This window comes from Cloeon dipterum, chromosome X, assembly GCF_949628265.1.
Source record: "Cloeon dipterum chromosome X, ieCloDipt1.1, whole genome shotgun sequence".
In the NCBI taxonomy this organism is placed as follows: Eukaryota; Metazoa; Arthropoda; class Insecta; order Ephemeroptera; family Baetidae; genus Cloeon; species Cloeon dipterum.
Genome location: NC_088790.1, coordinates 21,705,404 through 21,729,108, shown reverse-complemented (window position 1 = coordinate 21,729,108; position 23,705 = coordinate 21,705,404). Strand labels below are relative to the sequence as shown.

At 38.8% G+C, this 23,705-nt stretch overlaps 2 protein-coding genes across 4 annotated transcripts; both read right to left on the bottom strand.

Annotated features, from left to right (window-relative positions):
- Positions 1-11,609, bottom strand: LOC135946232 (glycine receptor subunit alpha-2-like). 2 transcript variants are annotated; one of them, XM_065494360.1, is made up of 9 exons: positions 11,378-11,609; positions 7,273-7,888; positions 5,414-5,679; positions 5,079-5,247; positions 4,103-4,329; positions 3,958-4,040; positions 1,848-2,159; positions 969-1,174; positions 1-648 (listed from the first exon to the last, which is right to left on the bottom strand). In XM_065494360.1, the coding sequence occupies exons 1-9, from the start codon at positions 11,440-11,442 to the stop codon at positions 445-447; spliced, it is 2,148 nt and encodes a 715-aa protein (XP_065350432.1). In that variant the 5' UTR covers positions 11,443-11,609; the 3' UTR covers positions 1-444. The 2 variants fall into 2 exon arrangements, with proteins under 2 accessions (XP_065350432.1, XP_065350433.1); XM_065494361.1 differs by lacking the exons at positions 5,414-5,679; positions 7,273-7,888 and having other exon boundaries at positions 11,378-11,607.
- An 853-nt stretch (positions 11,610-12,462) lies between these two features.
- On the bottom strand, positions 12,463-23,675 carry LOC135946048 (alpha-1A adrenergic receptor-like). Of its 2 annotated transcripts, XM_065494079.1 has the most exons (6): positions 23,468-23,675; positions 14,947-15,096; positions 13,976-14,283; positions 13,514-13,705; positions 13,046-13,301; positions 12,463-12,744 (listed from the first exon to the last, which is right to left on the bottom strand). In XM_065494079.1, the coding sequence occupies exons 2-6, from the start codon at positions 15,083-15,085 to the stop codon at positions 12,524-12,526; spliced, it is 1,116 nt and encodes a 371-aa protein (XP_065350151.1). In that variant the 5' UTR covers positions 15,086-15,096; positions 23,468-23,675; the 3' UTR covers positions 12,463-12,523. The 2 variants fall into 2 exon arrangements, with proteins under 2 accessions (XP_065350151.1, XP_065350152.1); XM_065494080.1 differs by lacking the exon at positions 23,468-23,675 and having other exon boundaries at positions 14,947-15,471.
- Positions 23,676-23,705: the final 30 nt, after the last annotated feature.

Sequence of the window (23,705 nt, the reverse complement as noted above, 5' to 3'; positions counted from 1 at the left end):
TTTATTGAATATCTGCGATTTTAATGGTCTAACATACGTGCATGCACTGCCCTAAACCTTACGTGACATTTACATAAATTCAAATTACATTTTAAAATTAACACGCTTTTGCCCAAACTACTGTGTGTAGTAATTTAAAACCTTGTCTACGCACGAAATTCACACCTCGATAATAAATTTAAATTCAAAAGACGCCCTGCGGCGATCAGGAAAGCTGGCAGCGCGTTTCCTTCACGCGCGCGGGCGGAAAAATGCCAACAATTTCTTTATCCCGGGAAAAGAAGAAGAAAATTAGTAACAAAAGGCAATTTCACAGCTTCATTCCTGAGTTGCCTCGCCACGTCTGATCATTCATTTCGTTTTCCTTCAAAATTTGGCCAGAATTCCCGGCCGCCACGCATTGCAAGAAATAGTGTCTCTTCCATGCAGCTGTCGTTGTGCCTTTTACAGAAAAGTGGTCCAGTAGACGATGTTTAGGACGAAGAAGGAAAAGGGGAAGAAGAAGCGCGAGAACTTGTCTATGCAGATGGCGGTCTGCTTGCCCTGGCAAAAGGTGTCGTACTGCGGCTGCGTCGCGGTCACCCGCGACGCCACAGGGCTGCCGCCTCGGTTCCGCACAGACGACGAGTTCCAACGGGGCTCCAACTCCTACAATATCGAATATTTAAAATACTGTCAATTGGATTAAAAATTAAACATATTGCCCATGGAAATAAATCTCTTGTTGGTTTTTTGTGTGAGCTCAATAAAATTAAAAAAACTTTTTTAATCGTGAAGCTTTCTTTGTTCAAATATCCCAATAAATATTTTTGGAGTAGGTGAATAGAACAATAATTAATTTTAATTGAAAAGGCCAACTATACAACAAATATTTGCCAATAAAATAAATATCATGCAATTTTTCTCTGTGGGGACATTTTAAACTTCAAATCTTGTCAAAGGATGGATGTATTTATCAAAGAATTAACCTTAAACTCGTCTACAGCCGATCGAATGTCCTCGTCCGAGTAGCCCTTCATCTGTTTGGTCGCAACAGGGCCCATGTAGTTGTTGACCACGGCGAACTCCATTAGCGAGAGGAACACGAAAACAGAACACGACGACATCCAAATGTCTATGGCCTTCACGTACGAAACCGGTGGCAGTGACTGCTGGGACTGTGTGTTCTGCGTCGCTGCAAAAATAATTGGAACGTGCTTTGTATCTCACCATTGTGCTTAAAATATTTACTGTTAAAAATAACAAATAAAACCAACTGGAAAGTTATAATTTAAAATATTTTGTATAATAGTCTTAATTAATGTGACCAACTTAAATTTAGCTAGTGCTTTGAAGGCAGTGAGACAGCTAGTAGGGAAGTATGGTTAAAAAAATTAGGAATAAAAGCTTATTTAGAACAATACTCTTGTTTAAAAAAATTTAAACACTGCTCTTGAATTTAATTATTTGTCGACCAGTTTTCTAATTTACTATAACAAATAATGTATTTATCTCATTAAGTGACTAAGAAAGACGCCTGCAAAAAACTGAGGTAGACTTCCTGCTTGACAGGGAGCCCGTGCTGATTGTATAACTCTAAACTATTGAAATGAAAATTTGGAAAATTTGATCAGAACACTTCCAATTGAAATAACAAAAATTATTTATTAAACTTCGTTAAAATGTCGGCAAAATCTTCATGTCGTAAAAGAAAAATAAATGAGTTTTCAAACAATAAGGATGAAGTCCGTTTCTGTTTTACAATAACATTAAAATACGAAGCATTTCAAATTTTCCGAACATAGAATCATAGCAACGTAAGAGTATTTATTTTCACCAAAAGACGATAGAGATAAACGTATCGTTACCTAGAGTAAGGAGCGACGTCACTCCGAGAGTTACCCTGGCAGGAATGGCCTCTGGCTTGATCCAGAACGAAATCCATGACATGACCACGATCAACGCCGAAGGAATGTAGGTGTGGAAAAGGTGGTAGCCGATGCGGCGGCGCAGGCTGAACGTGACGGCGAGACAAGTGAAGTTTCCAGTCGAGTACTCGATGGTGCAGTCGATGGTTTTGTTGCTGGCGATGTCTAGTTGCGGCAATTCGATCAGGTCGTTCACCACCAGCGGGTCGGTGACGTTCCACACAAACACCAGGTCGTGCGTCGTGTGCGACACTGAAATGTTTCAAAATTCCCTCCTATACTAGATGATGGCAATATTTTTAAGAATTGTTTATTTTATTCGTGGTTTTAAATGCGATAATAATGGCGAATTATTGTCACTTTGAAAAGTTCTAGCACATTTCGAAAAAAATCACAGTCTAACTATGAAAAAAATTATTTTTTGCGAGTTTTAGGGACATGTTGATACATTTTTAGAGCTGCTTGTGGTCCAATTTAAGAAATAAATACCACGTTTCGATTCTTCTCGTCAAGCAGGATTGGTTGAACATCATCTGTCTAGGTCCAAAGTCATTAAGGATAATTTTGAGTATTTTTAATATTTTTTGTCCTTTTATTAATCCATAAAACCCCTTAAAAGAGTTCCTACAACCACATTTAAAAGCCCAAGGAAAATATAAACCTAATTAGCAATGGACTCTGCAACTCCCTTGGAGTGCAACGCCGGTAAGCTGTGCTAATTATTTACCACAGAAATCAAAGATAGCTCGAAACGTGTGCGGCTGCACGCGCCGCAGAAGTGGTTTTAGTGAATGGGGAAGTGATTGATTCGCGGGACGAGGCAGCGGCCGCGGCAGATAATTACTAACAGGAGCGTATGTAAAACGGCATGTGTGTATATGATTTGCCGGACGCGGCGCACTGTGCGGCTTCGTAATCCGGCAGTGCACGAGATGACCAGCGTGTGTGTTTGCCAGCAGTTGCACGTACGTAACGGATGGCCGGCCACCCAGCCGTCCGGAGCTCCGCAGCAGCGCGCTAAATCGTATTAAGGCAGAGAGCGCCGTTTAGGCTCTTTTAGCCTTGCATAACTAAACGGCCGCGAGCACATGGCCTGATTTCGTCCACGGAAAAGGTCGAGGGTAAAAATGGCCGCGTCTTCATTGGCCAAATCACCAAAACTAGTCATGGGAAAACAATTACTCTATTTAAACTTAAAAATTTCGCTTTTACCTACTTAAAAACGGACAAAAATTCAATTTTTAGAGACAATTGAAGGGTTTCAGGGGAAGTTAGGTGCACACTTCAGTTTCTCGGGATGCAAAAAGACAAGTTTTTTTGCAGTTTTTTGGCGTTTAAAAGAAAGAACTCTACAAACTTGACTTTTGCAGGTGAAAATTGCAAAAAATACATGAGTATTTTTTTGGTGCACCATTCAACTCGTCTTAAAGTAACTAAAAGATTTTGAGAGACCCGCTAAAATAGCAGAAGCACAATATTAAAAAAAAACATCTTAAAGATGTTGCAAAGGATCTTCCCCTAATTTCAGAGTAACTTTTTGAGATGTTTGGTGATAATTGTTTGGAATTGAAAGCTTTAAAGATTTGCTTCTTTACAAATCTTGAATTCGAAAATTAAAACTTAATCTTCCAAAAACAATTTGGTTTAGATGGTGGAAATTTTGCGTCAATATCTCACAGACCTGTCCCAAACTTATTTATTCATCCCTGATTTTTCAGAAAAAATATATATTTAGGTCTTTAAGTAAGGTGTTTCACTTTCTACTGTCCACACATAATCAACACAATGACATATTTTAAGCAGATAGTCTTCAATTTATGTATTTCCAGTCTACAACCGCTTTGATTTGGTAGAAATTTATTTTCTTGATTTTCGGATAACAATTCTAAACCATATCGGTGCAGACAGTAATTATTTATAAGTAACGTAAGCGTCCTCTTTTTTTTAGTATCAGAGAGCTGTCTGTAAAAAGGTCAGGAAAAAGCAGCCGCACAAGTGCTAATTTCCATTCCGAAAGAACTCCCCCCGCACAAACCATTTAGATACTTACGACTTTCGATCATCATCGAGCAGGTCTGCGTGTCGTGCGGGTACGACTCAAACTTCATTGCGCAAGACAACACCAGCGTCAACCTTATCGGAAATACATATAATTACAGTTATTAAGAATAGTTTTGTTTTTGTCGGATCAGTACTTGGACATGTAGAGCAGGGTTTTGTCGTGGTAGAGCCAAAGGTAGTGGTTCGGAATGCTCATCTCGTGGAACGTGACCTTCTTGGCGTTCTTGAAAAAGCAGTCAGGTCGCCAGATCTCGTGCAGCCAATCAACGTCGAGTATCCGATACTCCTCCTTCATGTTCTCTGGCAGGCGCAAGCGAGGGTCACGCCAACTTTGTGCCAAGAAAATGTCCGCCACATAGGTCTGTAAAAACGTCAGGATGTTCTCAAAATATTTGTAATGTTTGCCAAAACTCATCCCCGCACAAAAAATGTTTTGATGGGTTCCCAAGATATTTGTTTAAGACTTTCTAAAACTTTGATATTTGGGATATTGATTTGCATGGTAAGTCATTTTCTTGGTTTTCTAGGCTAAAATTAGTTAACATTAATGGGGGATTTATTTTGTATTAAAAGCATTATCATATATATGAGCGATGAACACATTATCACAATAATACAGAAAAATTTGAAAATATAATCAGGAAAATAATTTTGTCTTAAAGAGCTGTGATTTTTCCAATTGAGTCGCAATGGAACATGACCTCATGTTTTTTTTAATCAGACCATTCATTATAGAGTGCTCGTGAGGTGGTTGAAATTTATATTTAAAAATATAAGGATAATGTTTTTAATCAGATATTTTACTTCAATGTGTATAGGAAAATTACTAAATCGAAATTTCGACTTAAAATTCATTTTCGGCTTTCAGATGAGGTTTAAAATCCAACTAAAACTCTACTACACAAAAAATTAAAACGGAAAACAAACTTATAATTCAACATCTATCGATTTTAATAAATTAATTTATATTTCAGCAAAAGTTTAATTCTCGTTGATACTTTGTGAAATGTATTTATTTTGAAAAAACACTGCGATGAGCCATAATTAACATTTTTTTTTCATTTTTACAGCTCCTAACGTGTTTGATTTAAATTTGAACATGGAACGTACCATTGATTCTTCATTGATTGAGTCAAGCGAGAGAACCGTGACGTGAAAGTAAACTATGGTCGGCTGCCCAGCCATTTTTGGTGCGCGATTTTTGTCGTAGTGCTTGGGGTTGAGGGGGAGAATGTCGCCCAAGGACAAACTAGTCTCAGGTGGCATTCCAGGCTCGCCACTGAAACAACACCAGCAATAAGGAAAGCGTTAAAGAAGCGCAATGATCAGACATCGCACGACGACTCTTGGCCTAATTTATAGCGCTACAATTTGCATAGATGCTGTACGCGTGTATAATCATATAGCTTTGTTGACCCTTGGTCAGGGTCATCAGGGTCACTCACAGACTGGCAGCGGGCTCCTGCGGCCGCTTGACCTGCAGGTCCTGCATCTCGATGAACCGGTTGCGACCGCGCTCGCGCTCGCACATCATGTGCACCAGCTTGTCGAGTTGCTTGTGCAAAGGGAGCGGCCGCGGCGGCGGCGGCGTCGGCGGCGCGAACACGGCCGTGCTCAGCGTCTCGATCGCCTTCAGGTCGACGAACCGGGTGTTGTACTCGTCCAGCAGGCTCGGGTTCAGCTGCAGTTTGTGCAGCACCGTCAGCGGAAACTGCAACGTTCCAACCCACGATTTTACTCATCCTCATCATTCTTTTTGGTTGGGTACAACGGCGTGACTCTTTGAAGATATTAAACAAAATGCTGAATATTAATTATTACTTTTATACTGATCTATATATCGAATCGTTATGGAGAGATAAAAAATGAAAGTTCTACGCTGTTCATTGAAAGTCTTCAACACAAATTTAACTGATTTTTTAGAAATTAGAATAGAAGGATCTGTCTCATTTTTTTATTTAGATTTAAACGAAAGAGTCAAGAGCCATTTCTTTAACGTCATTATAAAATAATGACGCTATACATTTTAGTATTTTAATCACTAACACCACTTTGGGAGACATCCCTAAACGAAGTTAAAAAAATAATCAATTCAATTCGTTTTTATTTCTCCAAACAGGTCATATTATTTTACAAACATTTAAAGTCAAGAAAAAATTCAACTCTGAGTAAGGAATCGGCGTAATTTGGATTATTTTTAACGATCCTCTTGATGCCAAAAAATACCAGCGTCCAAAAATTTCTAAGATGGTCGAGAGGATTTGACTTGAAAAAGAGGAACTTTCTACCGCAGGGGGAATCAAGTTGCGGAGTTTTCAATTTCGTTGGTGATCGTTTCTCTTTTCTTTTGTACTCCGAGATGAGTGCAGGTGGATGTTTCCAACGATCGCTGATTCTAAATTCTATGCAGCTAATGCAGTGGTAAGAATTTTGAGGAAAATTCAAGGTGAAGCCTGCGGGGGCCGAATACAATGCGAGAGTGGATTATTTTTCATTTTACAACTTTTATACTTTTTAGTATTATAAATATTCCTTATTAATTGCCTATGGGGGTAACCATTGAAAAATCAATTTAATAACTTTAAAAGGTTGCTTTTTGTTAGTTATTAACGAAATCATTGGATTCGTGCACTTTTAAACTGTGAAAGCTAAGATCATGAAATATTTTTTCATTTGATTGATTATGGAGGCATGTATGGATTTAAAATGGAAACAGTATTAGAAATGACTTTTAAATCAAGATTTTGTACAAATATGATGATTTTTTGCAGTTAATTTTAATAATATGGTGTGGTTTTAAATTTTTTTATGTCTGGAAGGGTCCAAAAATATAATTTTAGACTCAAAAAGCTGACTTAAAGGTCATTAGGGAAAATTAAACAAAAATCTTTTACTCATTGCAAATTTAAATTTGAAACTAGGTGTTTTTTTTTCAGAAAAATGTCGGAAGAACACTTTTTAAGATAACTTAACAAACGTGCCTAAAAATAAACACTTCCTGAACAATGAACTTAAATAATTTATAATCCATTTCATTAAATGAGATAATTGATGAACCAAATGTAATGAAATGTTAAATTGAACAAAAACTGTTTTAAAGTCAATTAAATAATATCCACTTTTTCAACGCTTTCTAACACGTTAAGATTGTTATGCATTAAATTGAAAAATTTCGACCACTGTACCGGCTACAAGAAATAGCTTAAGGATCGCTACAAATTACCTTTTTAAATTCAATGTTATGTTTTTGGTAAAAAAAAATGTGGATCAGCCTGAAGATATTTACCGTTTGGACATGTTTTACCTGAAGGTCTTCGAGGGGTAAGCAGCGCCTCGGCTTGTTCCTGCATTGCTCGAAGACGATGGTGCGGACGGCCTGGGCAGAGGCGCCGGAACGCGGCGTCTCGCCGCGATCGCTGCCGTAGATGCTGACGGAGCCGAGATATTCGGCCATCTTATCGACGACGCCGACGACGGCCTTAGCGACGTGTTCAGGGTCGGCCTGCAGCCACTGGTGGGCGCTGACGTGCACCACGTACTGCGTCGGCTGCGACAGCGTCTCGGTCTCGAGGGCGGCGCCGAGCAGCTCGACGGCCTCGGCACCGTCCAGCCGCCGGCCGACCGAGCACTTTCGCAACTTGTCCCGCTGCGCCGTGTTCAGCACGTTGCCCAGCAGCAGCAGCGTCAGCCGCCGCTCGGTGGCGTTGAACGCGACGCCGTCGGCGCCGATGCATTCGCCGGGGCACTCAGCCAGTCGGTGCTGGTAGCGCCGTGCCTTGTTGCTCTGCCGCGTCCGCTTGGCCGAGGCGCGGCGCCGCGGGTGCCGCAGCGCCGCCTCCCTCAGCGCCTCCTCCTCCTCGGCGGCCACGACGGCCGCCGCAGCCGCCGCCGCAGCCTCGCACTCCGCCGGCTCACACTCCCTGCAGCAAACAGATTAGCGCGTTCAACTCTACCGCCCAGGCTTGGGAATAAAAATCGTGCAAAATGCGCCAAAAAGGCAAAATAAAACAGAGGTCTGTGAAAAAATCATGCTATTCTATAAGGAACTATGGTTTCCTGGAGAAAATCTGTGCAAAAAAGATGAAAAATTAAAATAAAATCCAACTCTCGTAATTATTTTCATTTGAAAATTTTTGAACGATAAATAAAAATTATTAAAATGATGAGGTTTTTTTATTGGAGAGAAAATTACTCAAAATTAACAGCAGCATTTTCTGTAAAATTACTCTGAATGGCATTTTAGATTGAACACAACGTCTGAAAAAGGAACTCCGCTTTCCTTACTAGTCGTTCTAATATAAAAATATTTTTTTACGCAACAAGCATGTATATACGCTTTCATGATAAGGAAGCGAAACTCCCCAAAATATTAGCTTAGTTAGTCTTATAGGATTGGAGTTTGCAAGTTATTAATTTACAATATTGGGCGTATTTTGTCAAATCCTGATAATATTTGGCATTTAAGATCTTTCTTGAAGAAGTCCATAGTCATTTTTTAAATTTCACAAATATCTTAAAATTAATCAGTTTTTGGTTTAAAATCCATCAATGGGTAAGAAAATACTGTTTCAAATTTAAAGGTACCCTTTCCAATTTTTTTTATAATTATTTGGCTGATCGAAAAAGCCCTGTTTGAAGTTTAGAATTTTCAAGCGCCTCTACTCTGATTTCAGATTAAACTCTGATGCTGTGCATTCGAGATGCGGAATGAATCCTATTTGATGTGCTGAAATAAATACGCTGTTGATACAATTTTTAAGGCAAATCTTTGGCTGTCATGTTTTACCCATTTTTGCTTCCACAAATATGTATCTATTTTGAATGCATAAATATATGAAATTACGGAGTGATTTTTGCACAATCTCAAATGCCATCTCACGTTTCTCTCAACAATTCCCTCATGCGGTTGGACAATGTAAGGAACGTAACCAATTGTTTCCGAACTCTATTTCTACACATGCAAAATTCAAAAGGGCAACCATTGTTCCCAAGCCTGCTACCGTGTCATGTACGTAGGTTAGCTGCGGTATACACGCGGACAAAGAGAGCTGTTCTAAAACAGAGCATCTGAAAATAAGTCACAATTGCATCGATCACAAACAAATAATGGACACAAACAAGATGACAAGTGTATTAATATAATAAATAATAATTATTTCCATCTCATTTCTAGTTGGAACGTGCGAAATTAGCACGGCTATTTTTATTTTGTTGCAGCACACTGTACAGTCCTAATTGAACTTGTAAGTAATCGTTTCGGCACATTTAACTCGAGAATTGTACAATGCGAGATTTGTGTCACATACAATTACTTGTCTTTGTGCACTTGAGTGAAGAGACCAGAAGAATCGCCGTTGACGTGTGTGAGTGTGTGTGTGTTTCCAAAAGAAGCACGGTTATGCAACTGGCGCGACACATTTGCCAAGCGGGCGAGTCTAACTAAATAAAGCCTCGGCGTTTACCAAGTTAGCAAACTTGCATTGCATTGACCAATCGTTGCATTTGAGCGGTCAAATCACATCCAGCGAGATTAACGAGAAGCAGAAACTGTCTCCACTCGACCCGGCGCGAATTTAATGCGATTTGCGGATCAAAGCCTTGTATATGAACGTGAGTTATTTTTCCCCAGCAGCGAACATTTACTTATTTTCATTTCTCGGGACAATAAGACACAGAGTCAGAGTCGTGTTTGCTTGAAAGGCTGCATTAAGCAAAACGATCGCTTGACATATATCACGACCCCGAGGCACATCCATGTCTTTCTGGGCTTCACTGCTCGACAGCCGCAGACGCCACCACCACCACCACCGGACGCAGAAATTCTGGCAATTTCAAATTTTGTCCGCGCAGCAATTGGGTCAAGGCGCGGCCGAGTGGCAGGCAAATTAAGTGGATTTGGCTGCGCGCCTATAATCGGATTGCCCCGCGTTTAGGTTCCTCTAACAGCCAGTCCGTTCCTTTCCGGCCGCGTTTGTAATTTGAAACTGGCGACGGACACCCCTCGCGTTAATCCGCGTGCTCTTCCAGATTTTTTCAGCGTTGACCCAAAAAGCCAGCGCGCGCCGGGTCGGCTCAATTTATTCAAACAATCGCATTTTGTAACTTCCTCATTTAGGCTAAGAAGAGATTTCTGCGGCTTCGCGACTGCATCGCGTCCATGTATGTGCGTAATGGACGCGTGTGTGTTCGCTGCCTGACAAACGGCTTTTGCCCTTTTATTTCATCCAAGAGGCTCTGAATCTCAGATCACGCGATAGCTTCTTAATTTCTTTAGCTTTGCTCGTTTCGCAGAGGCCGAAAATTGACGGGTGTCTCGTTTTGGCCAAATAGTTTTCACGGCTCGAAGCAAAAGCCGTGCAAGTGCAGAAAATTATATTATTACCACCGTGTTTCCCATCACGCTGGTTTCGGTTGTCGCAAATCTGACTCTCCTTGATAATGCCTGGAAAGAACGGCAGTTGTGATGAAATTAAAGCAAAATAAAAAAAACTACATTTTTATCGAGAGGTTCGAAAAATTAAAAAAAATCGTACTCTCAAGGGAAAAGTGTTCAGCTTAGCAAGATGTTTCTTATATTTGAAAAAAATTGGAAATTTTGGAATTTCGTTGCAATCTGTAGGTGGTACCACCGTCTATTTCGGAAATAGAGGCAATTACAGCACTGCGATTTCAGATTCAATCCTGCTGCTGAGCAATCTGGACATAAAAAACCTTATTTGATGATTTGGAAGTAAAAATTCGGATCAACCAATCGCGGTAGAAACAACATGAAAAATTTCCTATGTCTAAAAAATGTCTTTTTGCCTCTACCGCTATTGGCTGAGCCCATTTTTATATCAAACACATATTAAATTAATTGTTTTCTCAAGCCTACAATGCACAGCTGCAGGATTGAATTTGAAATCAGAGCCCAAAATTTTCAATGGAACGGCGGAGCTATTTCTTAAATGATGTTTTTTTGAAGAATTTGTCATATATGCAATCACGAGTCAAAATTAAGAACCATGAACATAAACGACTTTCCAAAAATAAATAATTTCCAGGATTAGGTTTAATGAATGGCATGAGCCAAGCTGATTGAATGGGTCATACAATTTTAAAGAAATTTGTGGAGGTGTTGGCCTTTTTAAAAATGTATTCAAACTTGTCCTTGGAGAAAATTTGCCTCTATTGAAAGCTGCGAAGCCTAAAATGTAGTCTGTTCCATGCTTAATTTACATTAAAAGCTAAAAACCCATAGATATATATAACTTTTTTGAATAAAAAAAAAAACTAAAAATGTGCCTCGTGCTCAAACCCTTCATGTGCCATTCAGTTCTGCTTCCCAAATTTTCTCTATATTTTCCAGCCTTTTTTAACTTCCCGCCGGTGGAGTGGAGACAGTCGGCAATTTCGCAAATTCAACTCACTGCGTGTTGGTAGAGATGAGCATGGCGAGCAGGAAGAAGAGCAGCAGCAGAATGCGGTGGTGCATCGTTGTCTCCGGCGCAACGTTGTCCCTCACATGCTTAGCAACATGGTCGAATCGTGCACAGGCCGCATTTCGCCGCAAATCCTCCAAGTTGCGTTAGGATGGGCTAAAACAGCGGCATGGTCTCCCCGGCGCAGCACTAATGGAATCAAAAGTGAGCCCTGCCTGCCGGCGGCTGTCGTCGTCCGGCGCGCGCCCTAATCGGCTTTTTCCTGCCACCGACACCCCTCCGGCGCGGAGGACGGCCTCTGCCGCCGACACCAGACACCAGCAACCCTCGCCGGCGGCCGGTGCTGCCCCACAATTTCTCGCGTAGGCGTGGGTGCGAAAGGGCACGTGAATTATTCAACACGGCAACCCACTCGCATTTGCAAATGCGTGTATGAACCCCATTTGAAAATGGAATTGTCCCATCCTCGCCGCAGCTCCAGTTGAAATGGTTTTGAAATATTAAACCGGCACTGTACTGATTAAAAGCGTTGTTTGCGCAGTTAGAGAAAAAAGGAGAGGGTCCATATTTGTATGCTTATCAAAGAGATTTTTGTTCATTTATGTGCAATTACGTTTTTTTTTTATTTTGCGGATTTAGTTATCCTTTTCCAGAGGACAGGTAAAAAATTATTTCAAAAAATGACAAAAGCGCAAAATTCAAACCCTTATTTAGATTGAATAGGTATTTCCAGGCAATCCACAGGATCTGTTGTTAGGAATATTTTTTATGGAAAAAATTGTCATTAGAAATATTTTTGGAACATAATAAATGATCAACAGATTGATTTATCATAACTCATAACAAACATTGAACACAAAAAATGAACAAAACTTGTTTTTATTTTAGAATTTTTTCCAATTTTAAAAACCGGATTTTATTTTTCAAAGATCCACGTAGATTAGATTACGAAATTTGCCGAACCAAAAAATGTAGAACACTGAACTCCAGACAAGACAAATCTACAAGTTTTTAATTTTAAAGGAACGTAATTTCAAATTAAATATGCCAAGATGTTTGAAAAATACTCTCGTTTTATTAGACACGTACATGGAACAGCTGTAATGAAATTTTTACTTGACAGTAAAGGCGAGTTTATATGAAGTGGTTCAAAGGAATGGACGCCGCGGGACTGCTGTTGGCGGTGCTCCTTTTCAGGCCTCTCGTTCTGCCGCAGAGAACCGACCTGAAAGCTCTGCGCAGCTCATAAGATGAACACGCGTAAATGAAAGGATTGATGCAACTGTTGAAGTAGCCGAGCCAGAAGGCAAAGGTGAACGGCGCTCCACTCAATCCGCACGAAGAACAAGCAGAATCTACGGACACACGAGAATAAAATATAAGTGAAACTAAAAAACTTCTGTTTGGCTAAAAAATGAAAAAAAGTGTTGTTTTGTTCTAGAAATTTGATTAATATTTGGTTTTTATTAAAATAAAGGAAGTAAAAAACTTAATTAAACTCAAATTTTTCCTCTCGGCCAGCCAAAAAATGAGGACCACATCTATTTTTATTAAATATTAATTTTGGAACAGTAAAAACTCCTGGCTGACAAGTGCACGCGAGGTGTGAAGAGAGGCGCCTTTTAATATGCCAAGCACTCTTGAAAGCACTCTTACCAATCGGAAGTATGATGAAGAAGGGAAGCCAGCACACTAGAAAGCCGCCAACAACAATAGCCAGCGTTTGAGCCGCCTTTTTCTGCCTGGTGAACTTGGACGTGCAGAGAATGGCCGCTCTGGTCGAGGCTCTGGTGAGCAGAGGACGCTGCCGGCTCATCAGCCCGTTGGCATAGTGCACCCTGAGGAAGACGTCGCCACACACGTTCTTGCCGCTCTCTATTTCGCTCGACCTTTTCGCAACTGCTCGGTACACCTAAGAGCAAATAAATATATTTGCAGATACATAACATGTCGAAACAAATTATTTACAAGGGCGAATAGATAATTCGTACAGGTTTCAGGTCTTAAAACTGGATATTTAACCAAAATAAATTGAATTAGAATTAAGGTTGTGCTCGCACATCAATTAATAAAACAAACGCAGCTTACTTCAATTAAAAAAATATTTTGATCGTGAATACTCACTTGGAAATAAAGTATCACAATGACTAGCATCGGCAAATAGAACGATCCAAGCACAGAGAAGATGACGTAGTCCAGCTGTTTGTTGACTCCACACTCGTCACCCTGACTCGCATCCTTCCAGCCCAGAGGAGGACCAATGCTGATGGCGAGGGCCAGCGCCCAAATTGACAAGATCATCCAAGTGGCCCTTCTCTGTAATTTTACGAAGAGTGTGTATTTTTAATTTATTTCGAAATGTACAAAGTTCACAAATTAGAGAGAGTTACTAACGACGAATCCCAAATATTAATTTCAATTGAAGTACACAAATATATATGTGAAATAGCAAAATTAATAATATAAAAAAATAGCAAATAAAGTTACAGAAAATATCTTGATATAAATAAATACCATAGTTTTTTTCACTGTAAAATAAAACACAATTTCGTGTGGTGAAAAGAGAAAACTCAAGTAAAAAAATACCTTGGTAATTATTCCCGAGTAGGCGAGTGGTCTGGTGACGCCGACGAACCTGTCGACGGAAATCCCACACAGGGAGAGGATGGAGGCGGTGCAGCAAAGCACGTCCGCCGCCGCCCACACAGCGCAGAGGCGCCGGCCGAAAGGCCATTCACCGCCGGCCAGCTCGCGGGCGGCTGAAAGGGGTAGCACCACCACCCCCAGGAGCAGGTCGGCGGCCGCCAGGTTGGCGATGAGCAGGTGCGTCGGCGAGCGGTGCAGCATGCCGCCGCAGGGAGTCGCCAGAACGGCGATCATCACCAAAAGGTTGCCTGAATTGCCGAGTTGTCAGGTTTTGGATAAAATGATTTACAAGGAATTTGATCAACTTTGAAAACTTGGAATAAAGAAATCAAAATTAAGAATTATTTAGCTCTGCGAGAATTTGCTATCAATATGAAAAAGGATTGCTATTAGGGAAATGTTGAGAGATAAAAAATAGTAAATAACACGCTCTCGTGATGTACAGCGGCTGTTTCGGCCCCACAGGCCTCATCAATACTTAATATTTTGCTCCCAAAATTTCACTAATCCACCCTTAGTAAATCCGCGCAGAGATAAATCATTTGACAATTGAAACTTCATAAAATCACCTGCGTGTTTCTTTCTTTCTTTCCTTTTTCTGAGATTAAAATTAATTCTTGCCACATGAACTGTTTTAAAAATTTAAGCGCTTTTATGAATCTTTTTTAATTAACAGAGTAGCGCATTTATTGAGATATCAGAGATATCATTTATGATTAATTAAATATGTTGACGTCGCATAATCAATCCCCTTTAATCAAGACAGCTTCATGTGAGCGACAAAGTCGTATCATAAAATTGTATCGATCAGTGTGCTCGCCACGCAACACACTCGCTCATATCTGTGTATTATACAATATGCTGTTGTAAAGATATACAATTCGGGACAAATCGTTAAAAATTCCATTTACCACCAATGGTGAGCGCCACCATGAGGCCAAGGCCGACGGATTTGAGGAAAAGCGTTGAGTGCATTGAGAAAATTGAACCTGCTGCTTCTGTACCATTGTTTCCAAACGGTTCGTCTTGCGTCTCTGAGCTCCAATTCATCAGTCGGAAACCTACGTGATAGTGGAAAATGTTTTGAGATGATGACAAATGATTCTTCTTTGCGATATGAAATTATTTATTAAACACTGAATAGGGTACAACTAAGTGTCATTAATTAGGCTTTATCTTGCTAGTAGCTAATATCTCTTTTTCACAATTTAGGAAATGATAATAATCATAAAATTTGCAAACACAGTCCGTTGTCAATTTAAAATGGTAATTTTTGTTTTACACCAGATATAATGGAAACCGTGACAAGCGTATCTTGTAAATATGTGTTTGTTATCACAGAGCGTTGACTTCCAGTTTTGGTCGATAATTGCGGGTGTGGCGTAAAATTCGGGCCAAATCGGTGAGATCTTAAATAGCTGGTATTTAATACCGGTGGCACTCGCCTTCCACCTTTCCCAACCTGTGCACACTTTCATTGTAGAAGTGTCATTTCTCTGCTTGAAAACGTCAAACTCTCGCGCCGTAAGACGATAGCGAATAATTGTGCTCGATAACATTTTCAAAACGCTGGTTTAAGACGATCAATCGCAGATGGAAATACGCTTAAATAGCATTGCTCTCTATATTTGGCAAGGAGAATCTCTGATTCAATTCCACAGCGAAAAGGTCTGTATCTAAAAGCTCGTATACGAGGCTCGTCTTGATTTTACGTACTTAGACAGGCTGAGTGCTTCTTCAAATATCTAGATTTAATTGATTCTAATTTTACGAGATCAGGCCAGACTCTAAAATGGCCAGATCGTTTCTATCACGCAGCTTGCAATTAATGCAATAGCTAAAGGTCAAACAATTTTAAAGCGGTACTCAAAGAGTGTTTTGGAAGATATTTTAACCTTAAGAATGTCCAGGTGAGCAACATGTTTGGAAAAAGCGATACCTGAGGGTTGGAGAGTTATTTCTAAATATGTGAATTCTGTGACAAATTCAATATCAATTACAACAATTTTCATATTGTTTTTGTTACCAAGTCTTCATCCCTTTAGTTCCAAACACTTTGCATTTCGGAAAATCCAAATACACTCCAGAAAATATAGAATTAGTCTAAACGCACTATATGCTTGTCCATTAAGGTGCTATAGAAGCAATTTTGCAGTGCCGACACTTCCTAAACTAGTATGAAAACACCTAGGTTGCTTAAGGATGTTCGATTGAATCTACTTAATCTGCACTTTTCAACGATCGCTAAGTCATTTTTAATTCGATTGTGTAACCAATCTATGGAGCTCTGAAGGATTAATCGAAATTTACAAGTGGCCGTTTAATCGTGATGATTTATCATAGAGGAAGACTCTCTTTAATCAAAATATTTTATTGTGAACGAGAAAATCACAAAAATATCTTGTTGATGGGTGGAAATAATTGCTCGAATTTGTCTGAAGTGACTATCATTACTGCTCAATTTTTGTCATTGTAAAAATTTATAAGATCTTAATACAGTTCTACTTACTATTCTGGGAAATTAAAAAATGAAGGTGTAAACTTAGATTTATTTGAGAAAAATTCAATCAGATCGTAAATTTATCATAAGAGCTTGCTTTCATAAAAGCTTTAAAGGACAAACAGAATTTCACTGATTGTTAGATGTAGGTTGCATTTCATTTTCAATTTCAATTTATGGAATGGTTTCAATTCCCCGTTCACATATTATTATTTATCAGTGTATCGATACGCAGCAAAGGCTTGTCTTCATTAGTTTAACAAGGCTATGCAAGCCGCAACGCCCACATGCCCTGCGCGTTGCCTACCTCTGATTTTGACAGGCTCTGACGGCTGCTTGTCTCTCTGTCTGTCTGTTATACCTTGTTATACCACCATTCGCGAGTCTATCTTAATTTCGCTTTTCAGTCGAATCCTATTTCCCGAGAATCCCGTTTGACTATGACTTTCTTCGGATTTTCCCCTCCTCGTTACACTTTGCCCAAAGAAAATGCAAATTCACCGTTGCTGCGACGGTGGGAGGCGGAAAGCGGCACCGCTTAATTAGACTGAAAGCATTGCTCGTAATACCATTCTCGCGATCTTCTTTCCCCGCGTATCAGCCGAGCCAGAGGTGGGAGGTATTAATGGGAAGGTTGCACAAATCTTGACAAATTACTCGGCAGGACCGTTTTAATTAATTTCCAGCAGACAGCCCGGCACCTGGGAGAGCAGATGGCAAAAAAGGGAAAATTATAAATAATGTAGGTAGGCGCACGAGGAGAGCGGAAAATGCGCGTGAAATTAGAAAGCCTCGCGCGTTGTCGTTTGTCAGCAAAATTCAACACGCTGACGCGTTCCCCGGAAACTAGGGCTTGGAAAATTTGATTCGATCCAGCAGCCCCGAGAGGAGTAAGAAAGCTTTTTCTCATCAAATGGAAGGATATTGTGTAAAGATAATTATAATTACAGTAAAGTATTGGAGTATAGCGGTGCAAAAATATGAAGAATAAACAAATATAGCACTCTCCTTGAATACATAATGATTAATGACACCATCTCCTTAATGAAAAAAAAATTCGCATAAACGACGGTAATCCTGAATCAATGGAAGAAAAATCGGACATTCCTCGTTTAAAAAGTCACCGTTTTTTATTTATGCATGTACCAGCTCCGGCTGCCAACTGCAGCTCTACTTTTCTTCCATGAACGAATTATCGAGTGCTGCCTTCAAAGAAATACTGAATTAAATTTGAAAAAATAATCGACTTGAGAATATCTATCAATCAACCCAGTAAGCGCTCTGGGTCTGGGTACAACTTTTTTCTCGTAAAAATTATTTGTGAATTAAAAAAATGCTGATGAAAATCTCAATGAATCACTAAATTTTCTTTCAGGACATTAATCAAACCTACACTTCATCATTTATTTATAGTACTATTTCACTCAATTGCAGATTTATTGCTACTATATTGATTTACTTATTTCATGCTGATATAATTCCAGCGGAAATCGTAATTTTAAATTTTAATCACTATTTTAAAATAGTTTGTAGATTCCATTCAAGGTAGAAACACGCGAGGATGTCATAATTTTTCAGTTGAAATTAAAAGTCGGAATCAAAAAGGAGGGCGTAATAATTCACTATGTTGCTTTTTAAAACACGTTGATGTTAAATTATTGTATAGAGATAATAACAAACTCAGATTGTAACCCATGTTCCATTATAGCTTACGCAACCAACAACCGAAACTCGTTGAGCAGGAAATTTTGGTAGAAATGCGGGAAAATAAACAGCTCGCTTTATACCGAGTAAGCTGCTTTTAATTTCTACTAAAATAAATATTGAGTTACCTAATAAATCGTGAAAATAAAACAAAGGAAACATGATGTGATTTTCCTCTTCATCCTCTTCATTAAAAAATGATTTAAGCGTCCGAAATCGTTAGAGCTCCTAAACATGATTGTATAAAAAGACAATAAACAAAAAAAGCTTTCTTTAAAATTAAATGTCGTTAATCTAATGAAAATACCGTCAATTGCTACATTTTTTTCGCCAAAGGAGAAAAAACTTTAAAGCTGAAAATTGCAGAGAAAAAGAACAAATACAGATAAATTTCAACTTCCAACCCTGCAAATTAACAGAATAAATATTTCTTTTAATTCCAAGTTACTCAATAAAACTCTGATGAAATGCAATAGTGCTTTATAACTTGACTTAACTTGTAAGTGGAAACAAGAGCAATTTAAGTTTCTACAAAGGGGTGCGCATGCTAATGAAAATGACGATTGCTGAAATCGACTTCTAGGTAGGCTTTGAAGCAGTTGTTGCGAAATGTGCCAATGAGATTCCGAGTTAGCACGCAGCGGTACGCCGTGAAATTAAGGGCGCCAAATCAACTTTGCGGCAACAACAGCGGGGGTTCTAGACTTAACAGATTATTCTTTGTTGTTATTATTATGATTATCGCGTGTTGTAGCCCGAGTCACGCGTTCCAATTTTTATCACACCTGCAGCTCGTTTGCCTTTAGTGAGCTGCCTTGCCTCCTATTTCACGCTGGCCATGCATAATGAAATGAATGGAAGGGTGAAAAAGTTTGCTGGCTCGCGGGAGGCAAAAATGAAACATGACGGCGATTCATGCAGCCGGTGGCTACCATCCTCTCTGCCGCTTTTTGTTTGTGTGTGCGAGCGGATCATGCTCAAGGGAGGCATAATTTCAGCGCTGCTGGAGGTCCTTTATTCCAGGAACAACCATAATTAGGATTTTTTATTCAAAATAATTATGCGCCATGCACGAATAAAAAAGTTTATGAACGTGCTCAGAGATATTAAAAGTGACGAGTTGATGCAAAATTTTTCAATTTGTATACGGAAACTTTTTTATTTTGTTTATCTTAGGTCCTACGTTACCTGGATAATTTTTAGCCAAAGAACTAAATTGGTTGGTAAACAATGCCAGAAATAACATTTCTGTGAATTTTCCCTTGCAAATTTTTATAAGAGGCTGCTCTGTGCTATGATAAAAAATTTCGATCATAATATGAAATTAGGAGACAAGCAGTAAAAAGTAGCTTTTATTACAAGTTTCGTGAAATTTAGAAAAAAATCTGTTTTAGAGGGTTTTAATGTCGAAAGCAAAATATAAAAAAAAATTTGAGTGAAACCACAACCATTTTGTGCCGTATCGTTTCATTGCGAATTTTCTCAATTAAATTCGTTATTAATTGATCTAAAATAAATGGTTTCGGTTGAATTTTTAATCAGATAAGCTATTAATTAGTTGTTGACCTCTGCAGAACTAGGAAAACTTGCAAAGATTTTGGTATAAATTTGTCATATCACATCTTAATTTAATTATAAACCTATAATTTTGAAAATAACAAAATTTTGACAAAATTCAAACCATGAAAATGGGATTTTACAGCAGAAACCAAACCCATGTATTTTTTCATCACAAATCCCAAACTTATTTTCCAAGGAGCTACAATTGGTAGCCTGTGCTTTGAATAAAATACACCAAAGATCAATCACCTCAAAAGAGGTTATAATGGTGAGCTTTTTCGAAAAAATACTCATCTTTGCCCCTTTTAAGAGACACTTTTACGTTTCATTAGCTTTTGCCTTTTTTGTTCACATTTGAAGCTCCAATTCAAAGGCAGTTGATAGATAGGGACGAAGAGCACGCTTCCTCTCTGAGTGAATTTCGAAATATGCATCAGCGATCAACGCGCCGGGGTTGCCGAATCTGATCGGTTGAGAATGATTAAAAAGAAAAATAGGAAACAAGTTTAAATTTAGAAGAACTTTGGAAGAAATTATGCCATCTCTTTATGCATTTTAACGGTAAACATTTTTGCCATTTTGTAGATAAAATAATCTGTTAAGACAAATTTTTGAGCGAAATTTGTCAAAATGAAATTATTGGTAGTTACCGACAGTTGAATGTCAAAAGCGTTTCAAACTTCAAAGTGCCGCCAAAAAGTTCACCTTAAATTAATCCCAGGTTGAGACTTTAACCATTTAAATTACAAATCAAGTGAAAAAATACTGACCCAAAAAATATATTCTGGGCTCTGTCAATAAATGAACTGACCGAAAAGAAAGGAAAAAGACTCAGTTACCAAAACGGATATTTAAATAAATATAGCTGCATTAAAATATTTTCGACTATTTTTTTATCACAGTGATGATAATTTTCCAGGAAAAGAATGCGTATGAAAAAACAGGCACATTTAAAAGCTTTCAACTTCTTGTTCTCCTTCATAGATCTTAGCGTCCGTGACACGGTGACTAGAATCCGGCAACCGGAGCTGTCAGCGAACGCATTACTTGGGACCATTAATTTTGTAATTCACGCAGCCTGTCAATGGAAACGGCGCCGTCGAACACATTTTGCATTATATGGGGTCGAGCTAGCGGCACTCGCGTTTTCGAGTGCGATCCTCACGGCGTGGAAGGCGCGCGCGAGCCTCCTGCCAAAACACGAAGCGAGAAAATGATAAATGACAGCTGGAAAAGTTCGCGTTCAGTCAGCATTATGCTGGAGAAATAATCAGATTTGGACGGGAATAATTTACGGACGGAACAGAATCGACGCGTGTTGTCGTTGTCACTTAGGCAGCCATGAATTGCTGGTAACGAGAACATGTGCAGCGTAGTTTCTCTTTGATTAAATTCATTTGCATCAAGTAAGATTATTCGTTGAATTAAAGTGAACACTATTGGAATAAATTTTTGGTAACCTTTAAAGGACGTCTTTGTAAACAGTGAAATACAAATTATAATAATACGTAAACATACATTGTCATGGTAATGTAAAATAAATTAATGGAAATGTATTAACAAACTCTAATAATAGCCTCTAAATCAAGACTGTTAGTTGAGCAAATAATTCTGTAGAAACACGGTAAAATAAACAGCTCGCTATACATACGCCCAGAGAGTTGCTTTGAATTTACTCAGAAAAAAATATGACAACCTCAAGTACATATGCTTCCATTAACATCTTCAAACAAGAATCTACTATACTAAGAGAACATGCTTTTAAAATAAGTTTAAATCGGAGTAATCAAATGATTATTGCAATGTTTATAAGCGAATCTTAACGGATTTGATTTTTGTTTTCTCTTTAAAGTGATTGAAAATAAAAACTAACGTAAGTTGTTGTACAACTTTGAACAACAGTGCAGGCCTTACAGATATGTCTAATGTTGCACTGTTCGTCCCAATTTTGTCCAGGCACGAAATAACACAAATTTTTGGCTCATTTTAAAACGCTCAAAACCTTATTAGAAACACAAAAATTGAAATGCTATATAAATTATTTTTACTCTTACGTTAAAATTTATTAAATTTATTACCGGACAAGGGATATTATTATATAGTTTTGTATTAAAGCAGTGACTAAAATATTTGACAGCCAGTTTTAATCATCCCACCGACCTATGAAATCCGTTGGCGACTTTATTATGTAGAGCTTGGAAAATAAAATGGGATTTGTGTCATTGAAAAAGAAAAGTTTATAAATGAAACAATCTGAATTATTTGAATTGGGCACTCTTTCTTTACGCCAAAAACTATAAGAAAAATGGACAAAGTGAAAATACACGTGCTACGGTTCTTGACTGATAAAAAAGACTATTTGAGGAGATTCTCTCTGAAAACATCTCGTTTGGGACTTCTAAAATATCGTTTTAGTCGAGCTCAAACCCGTTTCAAACAAGCCATTTTTGTTAACAACGCCGCCACATAAATTTTAAAACTCTTTTATCATATTAACTGACTGAAACAAATGTTTATCTCATAAATTTAACAAACGAAATTTTTGGTGGTAAGTTCGCAAATGAGATCTTTAACTAAACATACATATATGTACTTTCATCTTCTCCCATGTACTTAGAAGGTTTTTTAAGTTTCTCGGCACGTGCAGCGCTTCAAGGTGCGGGATATTTTCACAGCTTCCATGTATTTGCACAATGACGCTTTCTGAGTGTCGAGAACAGCATTGCCAGAGCAGGCCAGGAGTTAAAAAAAATTTGCAGCTGCCACTACCATTCGATTTTTTTTTTCAGTCAACAAACGTAAGCCTTTGACATTTCGTTCTGAAAGTTTTCGAGAGCAAAGTGAATAAAGGTATTTCCACGAAAAAAAGGGGAATGCCTGGCGTTGAGTGTTTTAGAAGTGTAAATATAATCATTAATTCCGTTCAATGCGGCTTTTTCTCTTTCCATTCTAGTTTGGTAACTTTGCGTGCGTGTTTACCTTGATTTGAATCTTTAAAAGGTAGAGAACGAAGACGTGCTGCAAATTGTTTTATGTGCCTCACCTGGCCATTTAACATTAAACGAAATCAAAAAATATTAATTGAGAAATTTCTCAAATACTTTTTACTTTGAACTTCTTACTAATATTTGTTAGTAAAAATGTCAAAAACAACGCGCCATTGAGCTGTAAAAAATGCGATGAATGATAATACGAAGAAAATATGAAATTAAAAACATGATGAATATAGCGAAAGGGTAATCAATCTGTCACGCTGCGAGTTTAGTCGAGTTGCAAAATAAAAAGCTGGCCGACATTCATTACAGAGATTAGGCCACTCAGTCTTTCAGGTCTCAGCAGCTAAATACGCTGGCGTGAAAGCAGAGACCTCATCCATCAAAAACCGTGTCCGTCCACCCACTACACCGCCGTGTGTCCTCGTCCGCACACATAGATAAAAGTGGTCGAAATTGACTCGCATAAAGAGATGAGAGGCCACCAGGTTTATTTTTCCGCGAAAGAGAGCAAACGTTCAAAGACCGAAGTTTATACAGAGCGCACCGACGTCGTGGGTTATCTTTACGACAGGTCTTAAAATACATCATCTATGCCAGTCAAAAATCGCAAATTCCGTGCATTCGAATTTATAGCAAAAACACCAACCAAAAAATAGGAGTCATGCTTTGTACCTTGAAAGACAAGTGCGAGCAGAAGTAGACGACACGCACATTCGCGAGAGGTTGCTGTGGAGGACTGATGAATGCGAGAGGCCCTTGACTGGTAAAATCCCAACCCCTACTCAGTCGGCCCACTCAGCGACGCCGCACCCCCCACCCTTTCACTAGGGTGCAGCACCGAGTCTCGTTCCTGCGTTGGTGTTGCCTCGACACGCAAATTTCGTCGAAAAACAATAAGGAAAATCAACAC

What these genes read in the sequence shown, in the direction of transcription:
- LOC135946232 (XM_065494360.1), bottom strand. Translation starts at nt 11,442, where the DNA reads ATGCACCACCGCATTCTGCTGCTGCTCTTCTTCCTGCTCGCCATGCTC. An exon ending in CTCATCTCTACCAACACGCA is followed by an intron (nt 7,889 to 11,377) that starts GTGAGTTGAATT and finishes TGTTTGCTGCAG; the next exon opens with GGAGTGTGAGCCGGCGGAGT. An exon ending in GACGTCGCTCCTTACTCTAG is followed by an intron (nt 1,175 to 1,847) that starts GTAACGATACGT and finishes TTATTTTTGCAG; the next exon opens with CGACGCAGAACACACAGTCC.
- LOC135946048 (XM_065494079.1), bottom strand. Translation starts at nt 15,085, where the DNA reads ATGAATTGGAGCTCAGAGACGCAAGACGAACCGTTTGGAAACAATGGT. An exon ending in ACTCGGGAATAATTACCAAG is followed by an intron (nt 13,706 to 13,975) that starts GTATTTTTTTAC and finishes GTAAAATTACAG; the next exon opens with AGAAGGGCCACTTGGATGAT. An exon ending in CTTCATCATACTTCCGATTG is followed by an intron (nt 12,745 to 13,045) that starts GTAAGAGTGCTT and finishes GTGTGTCCGTAG; the next exon opens with ATTCTGCTTGTTCTTCGTGC.